This window comes from Exophiala oligosperma (assembly GCF_000835515.1).
Source record: "Exophiala oligosperma strain CBS 72588 unplaced genomic scaffold supercont1.1, whole genome shotgun sequence".
NCBI lineage: Eukaryota > Fungi > Ascomycota > Eurotiomycetes > Chaetothyriales > Herpotrichiellaceae > Exophiala > Exophiala oligosperma.
Genome location: NW_015622818.1, coordinates 1,871,290 through 1,886,017, shown reverse-complemented (window position 1 = coordinate 1,886,017; position 14,728 = coordinate 1,871,290). Strand labels below are relative to the sequence as shown.

The window sequence follows — 14,728 nt, the reverse complement described above, 5'->3', positions numbered from 1 at the left end:
GGTCTTGATTGATGTCATTGGAATTGATTCTCTCAAGGAATGCGGCACATGAGAAGTACTTCTGGATGGTCTGATGTCGTATGGTTAAGGTTATACCAGGGCACGCGATGGTGGACGTTTGGCGTGTGGCAAAGTCACCTACCGGGTTTCGAATTTGGACTCTAGCACGGTTACACAAGACTATGGGAACTAATATGGTGCCCGGATGGTGAGTTTGGATTTAGTCTGACTCTGGGGTAGAAGGAGGCTGATGCAAGAAATTCGCCGGCGCCATAGTGGCAGCTTGACGGGAGGGAACAGGTGTGCGTGTGCCATGTCAGTGGTGTGTGTGTGTGGTGGAAACGGCGCCAGGGCTAAAAGATACAGGCATGCCTGGGCTCTGGAACTAGAGGCTTTAGGCTTCACGGCCTTTAACCAACACCACTAACACTGGTGCGGACAAGCTGATGGACTAGAGAAATAGTCTACCTGTGCATCTTTTGGTCGACAGCGGAGCGGCCCTAAAAGACGTCAGAACTGCCTATTCTCTTATGTACAGTACAGTAGAGCCCTTCGGCAAGATCGCTGGTCTAGTGAATCTGTCGCCAAACCAAAGCCAACTACGTACGTTCTGCATCAGACCGTCACACAGGTCTCCATCGTGCTTACATATACTGGACTCGTCCCACGACGTATCCTTCTAGCCATCCCTGCGATGTACCGGTACCTACAATACCACAAGCCTGGGCCCTTCCATTGACGCTAGACCTTTAGTCAACACGAGGCTTTCCAACTGCCACCGACAACGCCACTTATGCAGCCATTTCGCGCACAGCTCAGCCTGACGACGTGGAGAACACATGGACCCCTAGCGGACCTAACTCAAGGGCTCGAAATCTCCTACAAGGATATCTAGTGGCGCTCTTAATCAAAAGGAGGATGGACAATAAGAAAGGATATCTAACCCGAAATCGGCAACAACGGCCTGCTCAAGTCTTAATGTGAAGTCTCGGATGGCTCGGATGCGGCTTGAGGCGACCCAGGTGACCGTGAGGCATCGTCAAAACCCCCAGATAAGTAGATATAACACGCGCGCAACTGAAGGACATACTGTAATAGTTCGAGTACACTACGAGCAGTACTTACTCCGTACCGCACATGCAATTGTGGCCGAGCTAAGAAAGGTTACACATCCGCCACTTCGGAAGTCCACGCGGGGGAGCCAGATCGAAAGACGGCATCTCGCACAGGTAATACGAGCAAGCACGGTTTTGGCCACGCCACCAGAGGCACCCTGCCTCAGCCCTCGCTTTCAGGGAGTAATTCAGTGCTGGTTTAGGACCGCAGTATTCCTCGTGGTGGGTGGTCGTGGAGTATTGGCTATGTACCTTTAGGTACGTAGGTACGTGGGTGGACAAGGGTTCATCATAGCCCCACGAGTCTGAGAAAAAATGTAACAAGACGCACCGGTGCACCTATCCTTGGATAAATCCGATCATGTTGAAACTGGACAAGCTTCTTTTGCAAAGCATGGGATTTCTGGACAGTGATCGGTTTGGTCGTGATACGAGTAGAGGTGGTCGGTCGAGTTGTTCGACTCGGGACTCAGTGGTGATCTGCCCATAATGTATGAGATCCAGAGAACCATCCGTCTCCCAATTCTGCAGTTTGAACCCATTTCCCTGTCTAAGGCGTAGTTTGCGAGGAAGAATCGAAATGATTGGAAGGGCATGTGGTGGACAGTGGGTTCAAGTTCTCGCATCACGTGCGTATCAGGCCCAGTCTCTCTCGGCTTACTTGCCCCGGTGGAAAAAAAAGTTGACGGCGCAGGAACTGGCTGGTTGACGAAGATGAAGTCTTGCGGATTGCAGTGGCGACTTGTAACTAGGTCCTTCCTACATGTATTCGACTGAGCTCGTGCCGGGCCTTTCTGAGCAATGTTTACTTGTTCGGCCTGTCTGCTATGGGCATTTCGATCCCTGACCGTCGATCTTACTACGACCCCTTCGTGTTCACTCCGTACAACGGCCATCTTCCGCCGCAACCATGCTACTCTCCAGTCTATCCAGCAAGGCCATCACCGGAGGCTCCTCACGAAAACCCTGCGGACGGAGAAACGGATCAAGGGCCCGTCGTGGAGAGGCGAGCCTGCCGTCGCGAGAGCCTCCTCCAGAGATGCCGAGGCGAGGAAGAACAACCGTCTCCGTCTCATGAACAACCATGGCCGGACGGAAGTCCAACAAAATGCGAGACGGGAACTGCAATACCTGAGCGACCCGTTGAAGCTAGCTCAGACTGTCGCGGACAAGCTGAGGGATTCCAAGTTTGATGCGGCTTTGAACCTTGTCCGCGAGAGTGACAAAGGGGTTGGTGTCTCCCGGGTGAATATCGACAATACGGTCAGTTGGAACCATCTGATCAACTGGCTGATGCAACAACGAAGACCCAAAGATGCATGGAAAATCTACAACGAGGTATGGTGCCTGACCATGGGAGATACTGGGTGAATGCTGACCAGTCGACGTTATAGATGAAAAAGCGAGGCCATAAGCCTGACGCACATACCTATACGATAATGCTAAGGGGTTACCGAGAAAATTACAAGCAACCGGGTGTCGTCGAAGACGCCATCAAGGTTTACAACTCCATCGGCGCCGCCAACTCAGCGGTCAAACCGACCATTATTCACACCAACGCGGTCCTCAATGTTTGCGCCCGAGCACTTTTTATTGATTCTATGTGGGTGATTGCTGGGAAACTCCCGGAGCAGGGGCCTGGTGCCCCCGATCACATCACCTTTACGACCATCATGAATACCATCCACTCGGAAGTTCGACACCGTGCGGTGAAGCTGGGGGCGAGTTCACCAGATCGCGAGTACGACCCTCAGCCGATATTCGAGGAAGCCGTAAATGACGCTCGAAACCTCTGGACCGACATTGTGTCTCGATGGAGGAGGGGTCTTTTGCAGCTTGACGAACAACTGGTCTGTGCCATGGGGAGAATCCTCCTGCTGTCTTCCGAACCCAAGGCTTACGAGGACGTACTAAATTTGGTCCAACAAACCATGAGCATTCCCCGCTTTGCAGGCGATCTTACCCCTGAGAAGGAAACCGAAGACCGGCGAATGCTCACGGCCGGCGCGACCGATGAATCTGAAGAGGTAGCCCCCTCGTCAACCGATATTACCCTCAGAACAGTCCAGTCGATGCCAATTGCCAACATCGACTCTTCTATCTACGCTGCGCCGGGCAAGAACACACTCTCAATGCTCTTGGAGGCCACTACCGCTCTTCGACAGATTGGTGCCGGAAAATACTACTGGCAACTACTCACCTCACCAAAGGGCCCTTACAAGCTAGAGGCCGATCGAGCCAACATCATTTCGTACATGCGTCTACTTCGTGTCTCCCGTGCGAGTCAGGCAACACTTGACCTGTTGCTGCAGCCACGGCCAGCCGATGTCCAGCAGCAACTAATGAGCCGAGGCACGTTTATCATTGCCATGAGTACCTGTTACCGAGACAAGAAGAACCCCAACGTGTTCTCGATCGCGAACCGCATCATTAAGCTGATGGAAGACAGTGTTGAAGCAAAGGCTTCAGAAGACGAGAACCAAGGCATCTGGCTGAAGTTTGCACCTTCGGTGCTTGAGAAATATTTGCAGCTGGCCATGGCGACCACGAAAGGACTTGATGGTGAAGCACTGACGAAGACCAAGGAAGGTGATCTGGACTTTGAGCGTGATCCTTCCAAAAACAATACATTTGTGGCCTTGGAAAAGTTGAAACCCGAGGTCACGAACGTTATGCGCTTGATCAAATCCCACGTCACCGAGCTTGAACGGCTCCAAGATGTGAAGGCCCGCACCAAGAGTGTCCAGACATTGCTGGATAAACGCAGGATCACACCATACAGTGTGATGGAGAGCGTGGGCCCAATGGTTGACTTTTTAAGAACTGTCATTGGCGCATATGACAAGATCTTGCGAGTCAATGAGCGGCTGGAGGATGATGGAATGGGTCCCCTGGATTCTTCCATCATCGAGGAGTGCTGGTCGAAGAAGCGAAGACTCGCGGCGTTCTTGGGGAAAGTCGAGAGCATGGTTGATCAGAGTCCACCTGGGGAGAAGACGACCAGGCCAGCATCACGCACAGCGGCTTGGGAGGATGAAGAAGATGGCAATGAAGGAGATGATGGTGCCGGCAACCGCCGTCTCGACGACCATTACGGACAGCGAGCAAGAACACTCAAATCCATCAAGGCGGTCCGATCGAAAGTGGAGAAGAAGAGGGAGGAGAGGAATCTCTCTAGAATCCAGAAGCGTGAGTTGGTCAAGGAGGAGAGAATCCGGGCACAATTTCCAAAGAGTGTATTGCGACCGAACCAGGATCAGGGACCTCCACGAAAGAAGAAGTTTGAACTCAAAGGCAGTAACAAGGAGAAGAAGGACTACGAGGGCTGGGGCAGGGGTTTCCAAGATCTGGCAAAACGTAGCGGAAGAGGCGGCTTTGTTGATCTAGAGAGATGATGTCGTGTCGCGCGGTGTCCTTTGTATGATATTGACGGGGTTGTGTATGCTTTTTGGTTGCATAGCGATGGCGTCTTTCATATATACCTATATACCAAGGGACTGTATGCATTTGTGAGCAGCCGGAGCAGCCTCTCGACTTCAACTAATTTATGTCTCTTTTAGACATTGTGAAAATATCTGATGCATTTTGTAAAAAATGTAAAAAACGTACTTTACAAACACGACAGAGTCACTCCAGGTCGAGTGAGATAGATTTATGTGTGCGTGTTTTATGGGTAGTAGGGAGGACATACTGTAGGTAAGGGGTTGTTTAGGTGCTTTGCCTTAAGTACCTACAATACTACAAAGGTACCTAACTAAAAGGCCCGTATGCTGCTTGAGCCGCCAAAAAACATCGTCATAATTTCCAGTGTCGACACGCGAAGTTCTGTACTCGGCGGCGCCGCATTAGATTTATTTTTCCAACTTGTCCGCACCTCTTATTTTGAGAATGTCTTGTTGAAACCCAACCAACCACTTTTTTGTGTTCTGTTCTTGTATATTGTCCCCGTTCCTTTTTTCCCTTTTTGTTGTGTGTGTGTGTGTGCAAGTGACAGGAGGGGGAGGTTTTTGGAGGGTTTGCAACCTCGAGAATGAGATATGGAGCACCTCGTCTTCTTCAACGAGTGCTTCGGCTGAACGACCACAACAAGCCTTTTGCTGCGGCGACGACGACGACGACACTCACCACTACTTGTCGGTCAATTGTTCAATGCGACAACAACAACAACAAGAACAACGGTTCTCCGCTTCGACATCATGACCACGTCGTGGTGGCTCGCCGTCCGTATCCGGCGCAGCAGCAGCAACAACAAAGATGGTCGAGCAGTGCGGCGTCAAAGTCAAAGCCTGCCGTAGACGAGGAACTTTCCCTACAAGTGCCTACGTCGCAGCCGTCTGAGTCAAGTACTACTCTTGCGGCAAATCATCCACCAACCTTGCCTGTCCGACAATGGTCGACACCTTTGGCAAAAACAATAGCGCAGGCAATCGAGGTATGCCCCGTTCATTCACCTGATGCATATTTTCATATACAACATACACGTAGTTCCCGCTGCGTATTACACATATGCCCATATAAACACCCAACCCCTTCCTCCACCCCTCTCTTGCTCGAATAGCGGAACCAAATCAGGCTAATATGTTTTTGGGTACAAGGTCACCGGACCCGTTTCAATCGCATCCTACATGCGTCAATGTCTCACGAACCCCGACGGCGGTTACTACACCACGACCCGCAAAGATGATGCAGACCAGTTTGGCACAAAGGGTGACTTTATAACCTCTCCCGAGATCTCGCAGATCTTCGGAGAATTGGTGGGCATATGGTTCATGACCGAATGGATGGCACAGGGACGTCCCTCGCAGGGTGTCCAGTTTATCGAGATGGGTCCGGGGAGGGGCACGTTGATGAGTGACGTCCTCAGAACCATCGGACAGTTTGGCACGTTTGCCAAGTCGATCTCGGCGGTCTGGCTCGTCGAGGCGGGAGAAGGGTTGAGGGCCAAACAGAAGGATGTCCTTTGCGGAGAAGACGCCGAGATGAAAGAGGTCAAGGACCATACGGGGAAGAATGTCTGGTGGGAAGCCACCAGCAAACAAGGCATTCCCGTGCGCTGGGTCGAAGATGTCGTTCTGCTGCCCGACGGCACGGGGGGTTCGGGAGATCAGAAGACCGTGCCTTTCATCATCGCACACGAATTCTTCGACGCTCTACCCATCCACGCGTTCGAGTCGGTGGCGCCAAAGCCGGAAGAGGTGCAGGAGGAGGGGCAGGAGGTACAGAGTAAGCTGCTCGGTGAGATGGGCCAGCCTGTACCAAAACCATCCACGGCCAGCAAGTTGCCGCAATGGCGAGAATTGTTGGTAGCCCCGACCAAGCCAAAATTGGACTTGTCTTCACAATTGGGGAACGGCGCGGGTGCTGCTGCTGCTGCTGCTCACAAACAACCCGAGCCTGATTTTCAACTGACCCTCGCCAAGGCAAGCACGCCTAGTTCGTTGGTCATCCCCGAACGACCTCGTTATCGTCACCTCAAGAATCAAGTCTCGTCTCGGGTGGAAGTATCTCCCGAGAGTTCGCGATACATTCAAGAGTTTGCAAGAAGGATCGGAGGAGGAGTGGCAAGCAACCGATCGTCGAAAGAAGGCACCGGCCAGTCTCCTCTTGATGGCAATAACGGTGGTGCTGCCCTCATCATCGACTATGGACCCTTGGAGACGGTCCCGGTCGATTCACTCCGAGCCATCCGCAGGCACAAGATCGTCTCGCCGTTTGTCTACGCCGGTGAAGCGGACGTCAGTGCGGACGTCGACTTTGTGGCGCTCGCGCACGCGGCCCTCGAGGCGAGTCCCGGGATCGAAGTCCACGGGCCGGTCGAACAAGGATTCTGGTTGGGTCAACTCGGCATCAAACAACGCGCGGAGAGACTTGTCGCGGAGCTCACCAAGAGGGGTCAATTCGGTAGTACCGAAGAGCTCGAGAGGAAAAAGGTGGAAGTGGAAACGGGTTGGAAGAGATTGGTCGAGGCCGGGCCCAAGGGGATGGGTAAAGCTTACAAGGTCATGACGATCGTTCCAGAGAATGGAGGGAGGAGAAGACCTGTCGGTTTCGGTGGGAGTGTTGTCGGTTGAATATTCCTGTACTCCGTAATGTAACTGTAGCTACATGTAACAACAACAATTCGCCCAAGGAACCAAAAAGTGTGTCTGGAACGAACGCACGCTGAAAATACTTGGCAACTTTGTTTCAGTAGGTCGTTTTGTACTTTTTACCTCGCAGAAATTGACCTTACTCAAGGCCGGACGTTAGTACTTGTATCGGTATCTATTTCTATTCCTATTTCCTTGTATTCTGGTGTTTTTGTTCCATTTCTCCATCAACTTCGACCCAGAGTTTTTTGACCTTGTAGGTTGATACTGTAGAGAGGGAGAGAGAGAGAGAGAGAGAGAGAGAGAGAGAGAGAGAGAGAGAGAGAGAGAGAGAGAGAGAGAGACAGAGAGATTCTCCTCCAAAGATGTCCTTTACTCATCGTCCTCGTCGATGTCAGGATGGGCATCAAAATCCCAAAACTTGACCTCCATCTCGGTCGCCCTCACGAAGATGTCGATCAACTCGTTTATCCTCTCGGGGGACTGTTTCGTCATGTGTCTCTCGATCAGGTCCCTCCCGGCGCGGACGGCCTGCAGGTAATCCTCGGCCACGTAATTCTCCACCCACCTCCAGTACCGGTTCCCCTGCGCGGTGGTCTTGCGGGCCGGGTCGACTCGGGCCAAACGAGCCGCCTCGGCGTAACCCAGCAGGCAAGGTGCCAGTGCCATCTGTATGGCCAACCAATCCTGACTCGAACCGACGTCCAGGACGTAACGACTGTAGGCCGTACAGGCCAAACTTTCCTTTTTGGTCCGTCTGGCGGGTCGTCGTCCCCCGGACGTCGAGAGGGAGGCGGAAGGGGTGACGACGGCGTCACGGTCAAGCTCGAGGTCGTGGTCGAGGTCGAGTTCGGATTTTTGAATACCAAACTCTTCACAATAGCTCAAGTGTAGGTCCATTTCTCGCCGGATGTGCAAGATGATGTTTGCCGACGCGACGATGGAGTCCATACTGCGGGACTTGTACGCCGCCAAGGCGTGAGTCCGCGCAAAGTGGGTGAGGTACAGGTAGTCCTGCACCAGGTAATTCTTGAAGAGCTTTTCGGGTAGAGTACCGCGGGCCAGCGACGTGACGAACGGGTGACGGGTGTACCTCTCCCACACCGGGGCCACCCGGGGGTCCGACAGGAGACAGTCGTCGACGAAGTGACCGCGGGAGAACGGGAGGGTGTGGACGTTGTGGAAGTGGTTGATCGGACCGCAACCTCGGTCGCCACTGCCGCCGACGTCGTCGTGCGAGGTCTGGATGCCGACGGAGACGTAGTGGACGGCCGACCGGACGGCCGCCGGGAGGGACCCGAACAGCGTGTCCCGCCGGTCGAACAGTTTGGTCCCCCCATGTCTCCATTTGGTGGTGGCCAGGTTGGCCGCGATCGCGCTGGCCAGGCTGCACCCCGTGCCGTGGGTGTTTCGGGACCGCAGGTACGGGGACTCCACCAGGGTAAAGCGGGCGCCGTCGTAGAGAATGTCGACCGTCACGGCCATCTCCTCGTCGGTCGTCGCCCTGTCGTAAGACGTCGTGAGGGGCATGTGCCCTCCCTTGAGGAGCACCGCCCGTGGGCCCAAACCGTGGACCATTTTGGCCAGCTGTTTGAGGTCCTCTAGACACGTCGGGGACAACGGCGTCGGTGGAGTCTCGTCACCGTACTGCATATTGTCGTCTGCGTCCGAGTCTGCCTCTCGGACGAGGAGCAACGCTTCGGGGATGTTGGGTGTCAAGAGTGTGGTCATGGGCAGGAGTAACTCTCGTAGGTTCCGAATGGCGTCTCCCGGGAGGAGTTGGTGACCGCTGGTAGATACCATGACCTTTTTTTTGTTTCAGAATTGTCAATCAACCAACAATCGATCCGTTGTCAACAGCGGGGAGGTGGGATGATGATCAAAACAATCTGTTACATTTCGGGAGGTACGACTCGGGGGGTTTGTGATATCAGTGGTCTTCGAGACTCTCTCTGAAAAGTAAAAATGCAATTGCAATTGCTTACCGGATCAAGCACAATCGTATTGACTCTGTGTTTGTCCAATGCCTTGGCTATCACTTTGATGGTCCCTGCAGATCCGAGCATGCCTGTTGAATATCGTCGGTCAGTACGAAGTGGTCAGAGTAGCACCTCCAAGGGAAAAAACCCCCCATGAGGAAGAGGTGGAAAGGGATATAGATAGGACCATCAAAAAAGTACCAAGTTTGACAGCGTGACAACCGACATCACTCAGACACGCATCGATCTGTTTGCCGACAAAGGCTGGAGGAGTGATGTGGACATCTTGTACACCGAGGGTGTTTTGTGCCGTCAAGGCCGTAGTGGCCGTCATTGCGTAACAGCCATGAGCAGCCAACACCTTTTGATCGGCCTCGAGTCCTCTTTTTGGTTATACAACACACGATCATGTTAGTTTGTTTGTCCAGAGAGTCCACTGTCTTGTTTTTCCTCTCCCATCTCTGCATATACGAAGGGTATAGGTAATGATCAAAATGTACTACTTACGCACCACCCGAGCTATCAGAGCCGGCAATGACCAGAACCTTGGGAGGGGCCATCTTGTAGCCTGAAAGATCTGTCGGACTTTCACCCGGGACGACGTGGAATTAGGTGTTTGGTTTTCTATATCATCGAGAAAAGATGGACTGTTTTTTGGTTGATCAACTGGACGAAAGATTGGAAGAAATGGTCAAAGTACCTCAGGCAAAAAGATGGTTAAAGTCGGCGAATAAGAATTGTCATTCTCGTATTCGTATTCCCCCCACCACATCAATAGGTCCAACATGCAAGTATTCAGTCGTCTCTGTGATTTATTCGCACACAAGTCAATCGAACGTAATCCAACTCACTCATGGTACGAGTAATTACTGGATAATGCACATGGCATCTCATGTTAACAGTCATGAATGAATTGACGGCCTTTTCGCTATCAAAAGACGCTCTCTCAATGCAAGCTCATTATTCCAAAAAGAAAACAACAACACCCCCCAAATCCATTTCATCTCAGAGCAAAACCGAACAATGTATCCATCTCTACCCATTGTCGTCCACATTTTCTCAAGTAGCCATCAACAACAGTCTTGATACTCTCGAATCTGTCCTTGTTCGTCTCGGCGAGAACAACAATGCGATCCCGTCGGTCCGTATACTCCTTGTCAGACTTTGCTTTGTTCTTCGCCTTCTCCGCGTCGAACAACATTGCGAAATACAGAAGTTGATTGTATAGTTTCTTTTCACTGTACTCGTATGACATACGACCAAGGCACCCTTCGGCACGGCCGTTGGGGCCAAGACATCGGTGACCATACACTGAAATCTGTCGGGTCCGGTTGCCACACGATGAATCGTCGCAGACAAGCCAACCTTCATAATAAAGACAGGTCTGGACTCGAATTTGTGCTTCCAATTGGGTCGTCACAGCCATCCTGGTGAAGATTTGCTGGCAATCAGCATTGCTACAGGCAATGCCTTCGGGTGTGCACGTAGTTGTTGAGTCGCACAGGCCTTCAAAGACTGTCGTCTGCTCGCAATGTCGGCATCGGAGCTTGAGCCGAGCCGCATCTCGATAACGAACGCTGTCAGGGATTTGCGATTCCAGAGGGAAGATCTCGTTGCTTTGCCGACTGTCACCGCTCGTCGTGCTGATCTGGTACTTGCGGACATCTAGTCCCAGGCACTCTGCCAACCTGACCGAGTCGGTGCCAGGAATCGGAGCACACAAACGCTCAATCGGCGGGAAAAGTTGCTTCGACAAGTAATACTCCACGTCTGGCACAAGGCCTGAGCCAGGCTTGAGCACATCCTGAGGTGTGTATGCACGCTTGGGCGCTGGTAGACCCTTAGTAGACTCATCGCCCATGGTGACAATGTAGGACATGACATCGTTGACTCGAACATTCTTTCCACGAGCGATTTCTCGAAGTGCCACCTGAACTTGAGGCATCGAGTCTGCGTTGGGATATTCGGTTGGATTCTTTCCGAGTTTCTATTCCTGGTCAGTAATTGCATGCAAAAAGACAACGAACATGAGCTTACCGTGTAGATGACGTATTGTGTCTGTGGGATGGTGTTTTCTCTCATCTTATTCGCAAGGTCGCGAAGATATTCGTGGATTCGTTCCAGGACCACCTCGGCATCGTCCCCGGACAATATTTCGTTGAGAAGCTTCTTGGAAGCGTCCTTGGAAAGGTTGCAGTACTCTCGCCTTTTCATATCAAGACCCTTGACTTCGAGCTTCTCAATGTACTTGCCATCGACTTCAGCCATGTTGACAGCAGCATACTTCTTCTTTGCGTGCAGCAGCAGTCGACGAAAGACATTGTCAATGTCAATCTCCAGCAGCTTGTATCGTTCATTGACAGACTTCTTGAAATCGTTACCGACACTTAGCGCTTGAGCGATGTTGTCCGCGTTGGTGTTGATCATGACCGAGTCTGTATCACCGTAAATGACCTGAAGCTGGTTGCTCTCGGCCAGCTCTTTTGTGCTCCTCAAAATTTCTCGACCCTTGAAAGTAGTGAGCATAGCGAGGGGTCTTGCGTAAAATCGTGACTGGGTATAACCCAGACAACCGTACATGGAGTTGGCGGTAAGCTTCAAGGCCATCTGCTTGGTGTCCCAGAGGGCCATCTGCTCCGGTGTCGCTCGCTTATCCTTCATCAGCTTCTTGACTTCACGACGACGCATGACGAGAGTGGCAATGAGTTTTGGGAGAATACCCTGTGCTTGGTCCACAGGCACCTCGGGCACTTTCTCCTCGTGCTCATTCTGTGCCGTACTCGCTCGGTCGACGGTGGTGAAGCAGATGTTGTACTCCTGGATGATACTGGGGTACAAACTGTTGAAGTCCATCACCAAGACAAACTTGTCATACAAGCCCTTGTCAGGCTCGAACACCAAACCACCCTTGTACTTGTCTTTCTTCTTGGTATCGGCACCTTCGTCGTCATCTTCGTTCTCTTCAGTACGCTTCGCCCGGCCTTTTCCATACTCCTTGTCGGGACAAATGTATTTGTTTCGGTGGAACTCATGAAGCAAAATGTACTCGTTTCGTTCGGCTCTCGTGCCGCTCAATGTACGGGCCCAAGAATTACCAGCAAGTTCGGTCAAAACCTTGGTCAGTGGGAGCATCTGCAACTTCAAGGCTAGTGCTGCAATGAAGTAGGTATCTGCATGACAGTGATTGACATAGTCAAGTAGCCCCTGAGGATTCTTGACGTATTTGTTCAACCACTCCTCGTTGTCAAGCTCGCGTCGAGGATTTTCTGGTCCAAGATACAACTCACACATTTCTGTAAGGCTCCATTGCTGACATTTCGTCATTAGCGACTTTCCCATGTCGTTGGCCAAGTCGCACATCAGTCTACCGGCGAGAAGCTGGCGCTCGGTGAAGAATGAGGAGCCACCTTTTCCGAAGGTCTTGGGCCATTCACTTCGCTTCAGCCTGCCAATGCGGTGCCAGCCAGGTGTTTTCTTTTCTTTAAGACGGCTAAGAAGAATGCTATAGTCGACTTCTTGCAATTGATGGCCGATCAGAACGTCGGGATCGACCTTTTCGAACAGAGCCAAAAATTTGCTGAGCAGGAATTGTTCACTCTTTTCGAGCATAAAAGTGCCATTCTGTTTCTTCGTTTCAGCATCAAAGCCTAGCGGGTATGCTGAGCCAGATGGTCGCATGACTGTGAATGTTCTTGACGGTAGCTTCTCTGGTGGAGTAGTGTCTGTAAGAGAAACGTTATCGTAAACTCTGGCACTCGCAATCAGAATTTCCTGCTTATTCTCCTTGACATTAAGTTGAGTGCGGAAGGACAGAGACATCAAGGTGAGTTTGGGGGTTTCCACGCCCTCAGAGTCCTTCAGAACAGTGATGTTTTTCGGTTGGCTTACTGAACACTCGAGCTTGCACCATGAAGCATTGTTGACAGAGGTGAAATCTGCATCCTCGATGTTCAGCCAGCAAGGACCCATTATGTTCTTCCACAACACAAACTGCTCAAACAGAGAAGTGTTTGTGCCGAAGACTCGCGAGAAGGTTTCACCTTGCAAATCTATGGGGAGAGAGTTCTTGTCGTACGGATACAGCAGTTTGAGGTAGTCTGTTTCCTTGGGCACATCTGGCAGCTCAAATGCATATTTTCTTGTACATGGCTTGACCTTCCTCGTTGTGACTTTCATCTTAGACATCAACGAGTCGACCTCGCCGTACACATCATCCATTTCCACCTCTTCACTGGTCTCTCGACCATTGGAGTGTTTATATTTCCTGGGGAGGAAGAACAGCTTGCGAAGGACATTGTCAATCTTCACAAACGCGCTGAGATACTGCCCGGTGGACTTGTGCTTGACTTTGCCGAAGAGACAAAGATTGCCATTGATCTCGGTGTAGTCTAGCCAGAAGAACCGCAAGCTGCCGTCTTGCTCTACTGCATCCTGAGGCTTCATCTTGCCGAACACGTACGACTCTGAAGACGGGCTGCTCTGAATATTGAGCTTGCTGTTGATCCTGTTCCACGATGAGGCATCGACATCATTGACTGCAGGTAGAGGAGGCGAAGAGCTCTGGGGGGTGGGAAGCTGAGAAGACTTGATCTTCGGCGGGGGTCTGCTGCCAGTCATGTTGACGCTTGCGGACTGAATACCTTCATGCGCAACGACCTGGGCCACATCCATCATGTCATCGTCATCCTCCTCCTCTTTGATTTGGACCTTTGTTCTGCGCTCGACAGCCTTGACGACAGGAGAAGAAGGAAGAGGGTCGCTCATGATGTTGTCGTCGTCAAAGTTTGCCATAGTGTCGTCGCCATCGTGGGCTCCCTGAGGAGGAGGGGTGTCGACCAGGTCTGGCTCGGGTGCCTGGTATTTTGGTCGAGGTCGCTCCTGGGTGAGGGGAGGAGAGAGGACTCTGACCTTGCGTCGGTTTTCCGACTTGATATGCTTCTTGGTAGATACACGAGCCGGAAGGATGTTGGCATCGACTTCGCCCAACAGGTCGGCCATGAATGCTTCATCTTCGGCGGTAGTTTGTATCTGCGTTCTGGTCAGCACTCTGAGAGCCATTTGCCGACGACAATACTTACCTTGGGCTTGGGAGCAGCCACTGGGCCGTTGTTGAAGTAGTTCATGATTTTGTGGTTGGTACGCTCATCCTTCTCTCGGTCTTCGTCGCGTTTTCGTTTCGCAGCCTTGCCCTTGAGTGGGATATCGTCCCCATCGTCGCTGCTGTAGTACTGACGCTCGTTCTGCCATTCTTCACGACCGTCATCCGCATAGCCTTCACCGTGGTCGTCAACCACAAAGTCGTCTTTGTCGAGGCGGCTGCGAACAACCTTCTTGTAACCGTCTTCATCGACTTCGTCGTAGATGGCGCCTTGATCTTCGACCTGGTACGAATCGAGACGTGTCTTGCCAGCAGCACGTTGAGCTCGAAGTTGAGCCAATGCCGACCGGTGAGACATGGTGCTCGATTTCAAGTTTGCGGAATGTCATGTACAGAAGGATAAGTACGGAGTACAGTTGAGAGGTTGTGAAAAGAAGAATATGCATG

At 51.9% G+C, this 14,728-nt stretch overlaps 4 protein-coding genes across 6 annotated transcripts; 2 read left to right on the top strand and 2 right to left on the bottom strand.

Moving 5' to 3' along the window:
• Positions 1 to 1,856: 1,856 nt before the first annotated feature.
• Positions 1,857 to 4,656, top strand: PV06_00657 (uncharacterized protein). Its single transcript, XM_016401188.1, has 2 exons — positions 1,857 to 2,453; positions 2,510 to 4,656. The coding sequence occupies exons 1-2, from the start codon at positions 1,917 to 1,919 to the stop codon at positions 4,508 to 4,510; spliced, it is 2,538 nt and encodes an 845-aa protein (XP_016268241.1). The 5' UTR covers positions 1,857 to 1,916; the 3' UTR covers positions 4,511 to 4,656.
• Positions 4,657 to 4,985: 329 nt separating this feature from the next.
• PV06_00656 (uncharacterized protein) lies at positions 4,986 to 7,371 on the top strand. The gene is made up of 2 exons (XM_016401187.1): positions 4,986 to 5,547; positions 5,711 to 7,371. The coding sequence occupies exons 1-2, from the start codon at positions 5,146 to 5,148 to the stop codon at positions 7,184 to 7,186; spliced, it is 1,878 nt and encodes a 625-aa protein (XP_016268240.1). The 5' UTR covers positions 4,986 to 5,145; the 3' UTR covers positions 7,187 to 7,371.
• Positions 7,372 to 7,486: 115 nt separating this feature from the next.
• On the bottom strand, positions 7,487 to 9,841 carry PV06_00655 (phosphomethylpyrimidine kinase). Of its 3 annotated transcripts, XM_016401184.1 has the most exons (4): positions 9,691 to 9,841; positions 9,385 to 9,566; positions 9,190 to 9,272; positions 7,487 to 9,010 (listed from the first exon to the last, which is right to left on the bottom strand). In XM_016401184.1, exons 1-4 carry the CDS (start codon positions 9,741 to 9,743, stop codon positions 7,577 to 7,579), a joined length of 1,752 nt encoding a protein of 583 aa, XP_016268237.1. In that variant the 5' UTR covers positions 9,744 to 9,841; the 3' UTR covers positions 7,487 to 7,576. The 3 variants fall into 3 exon arrangements, with proteins under 3 accessions (XP_016268237.1, XP_016268238.1, XP_016268239.1); XM_016401185.1 differs by having other exon boundaries at positions 9,190 to 9,841; XM_016401186.1 differs by having other exon boundaries at positions 7,487 to 9,566.
• Positions 9,842 to 10,100: 259 nt separating this feature from the next.
• Positions 10,101 to 14,697, bottom strand: PV06_00654 (uncharacterized protein). Its single transcript, XM_016401183.1, has 3 exons — positions 14,262 to 14,697; positions 11,221 to 14,211; positions 10,101 to 11,170 (listed from the first exon to the last, which is right to left on the bottom strand). The coding sequence occupies exons 1-3, from the start codon at positions 14,637 to 14,639 to the stop codon at positions 10,184 to 10,186; spliced, it is 4,356 nt and encodes a 1,451-aa protein (XP_016268236.1). The 5' UTR covers positions 14,640 to 14,697; the 3' UTR covers positions 10,101 to 10,183.
• Positions 14,698 to 14,728: the final 31 nt, after the last annotated feature.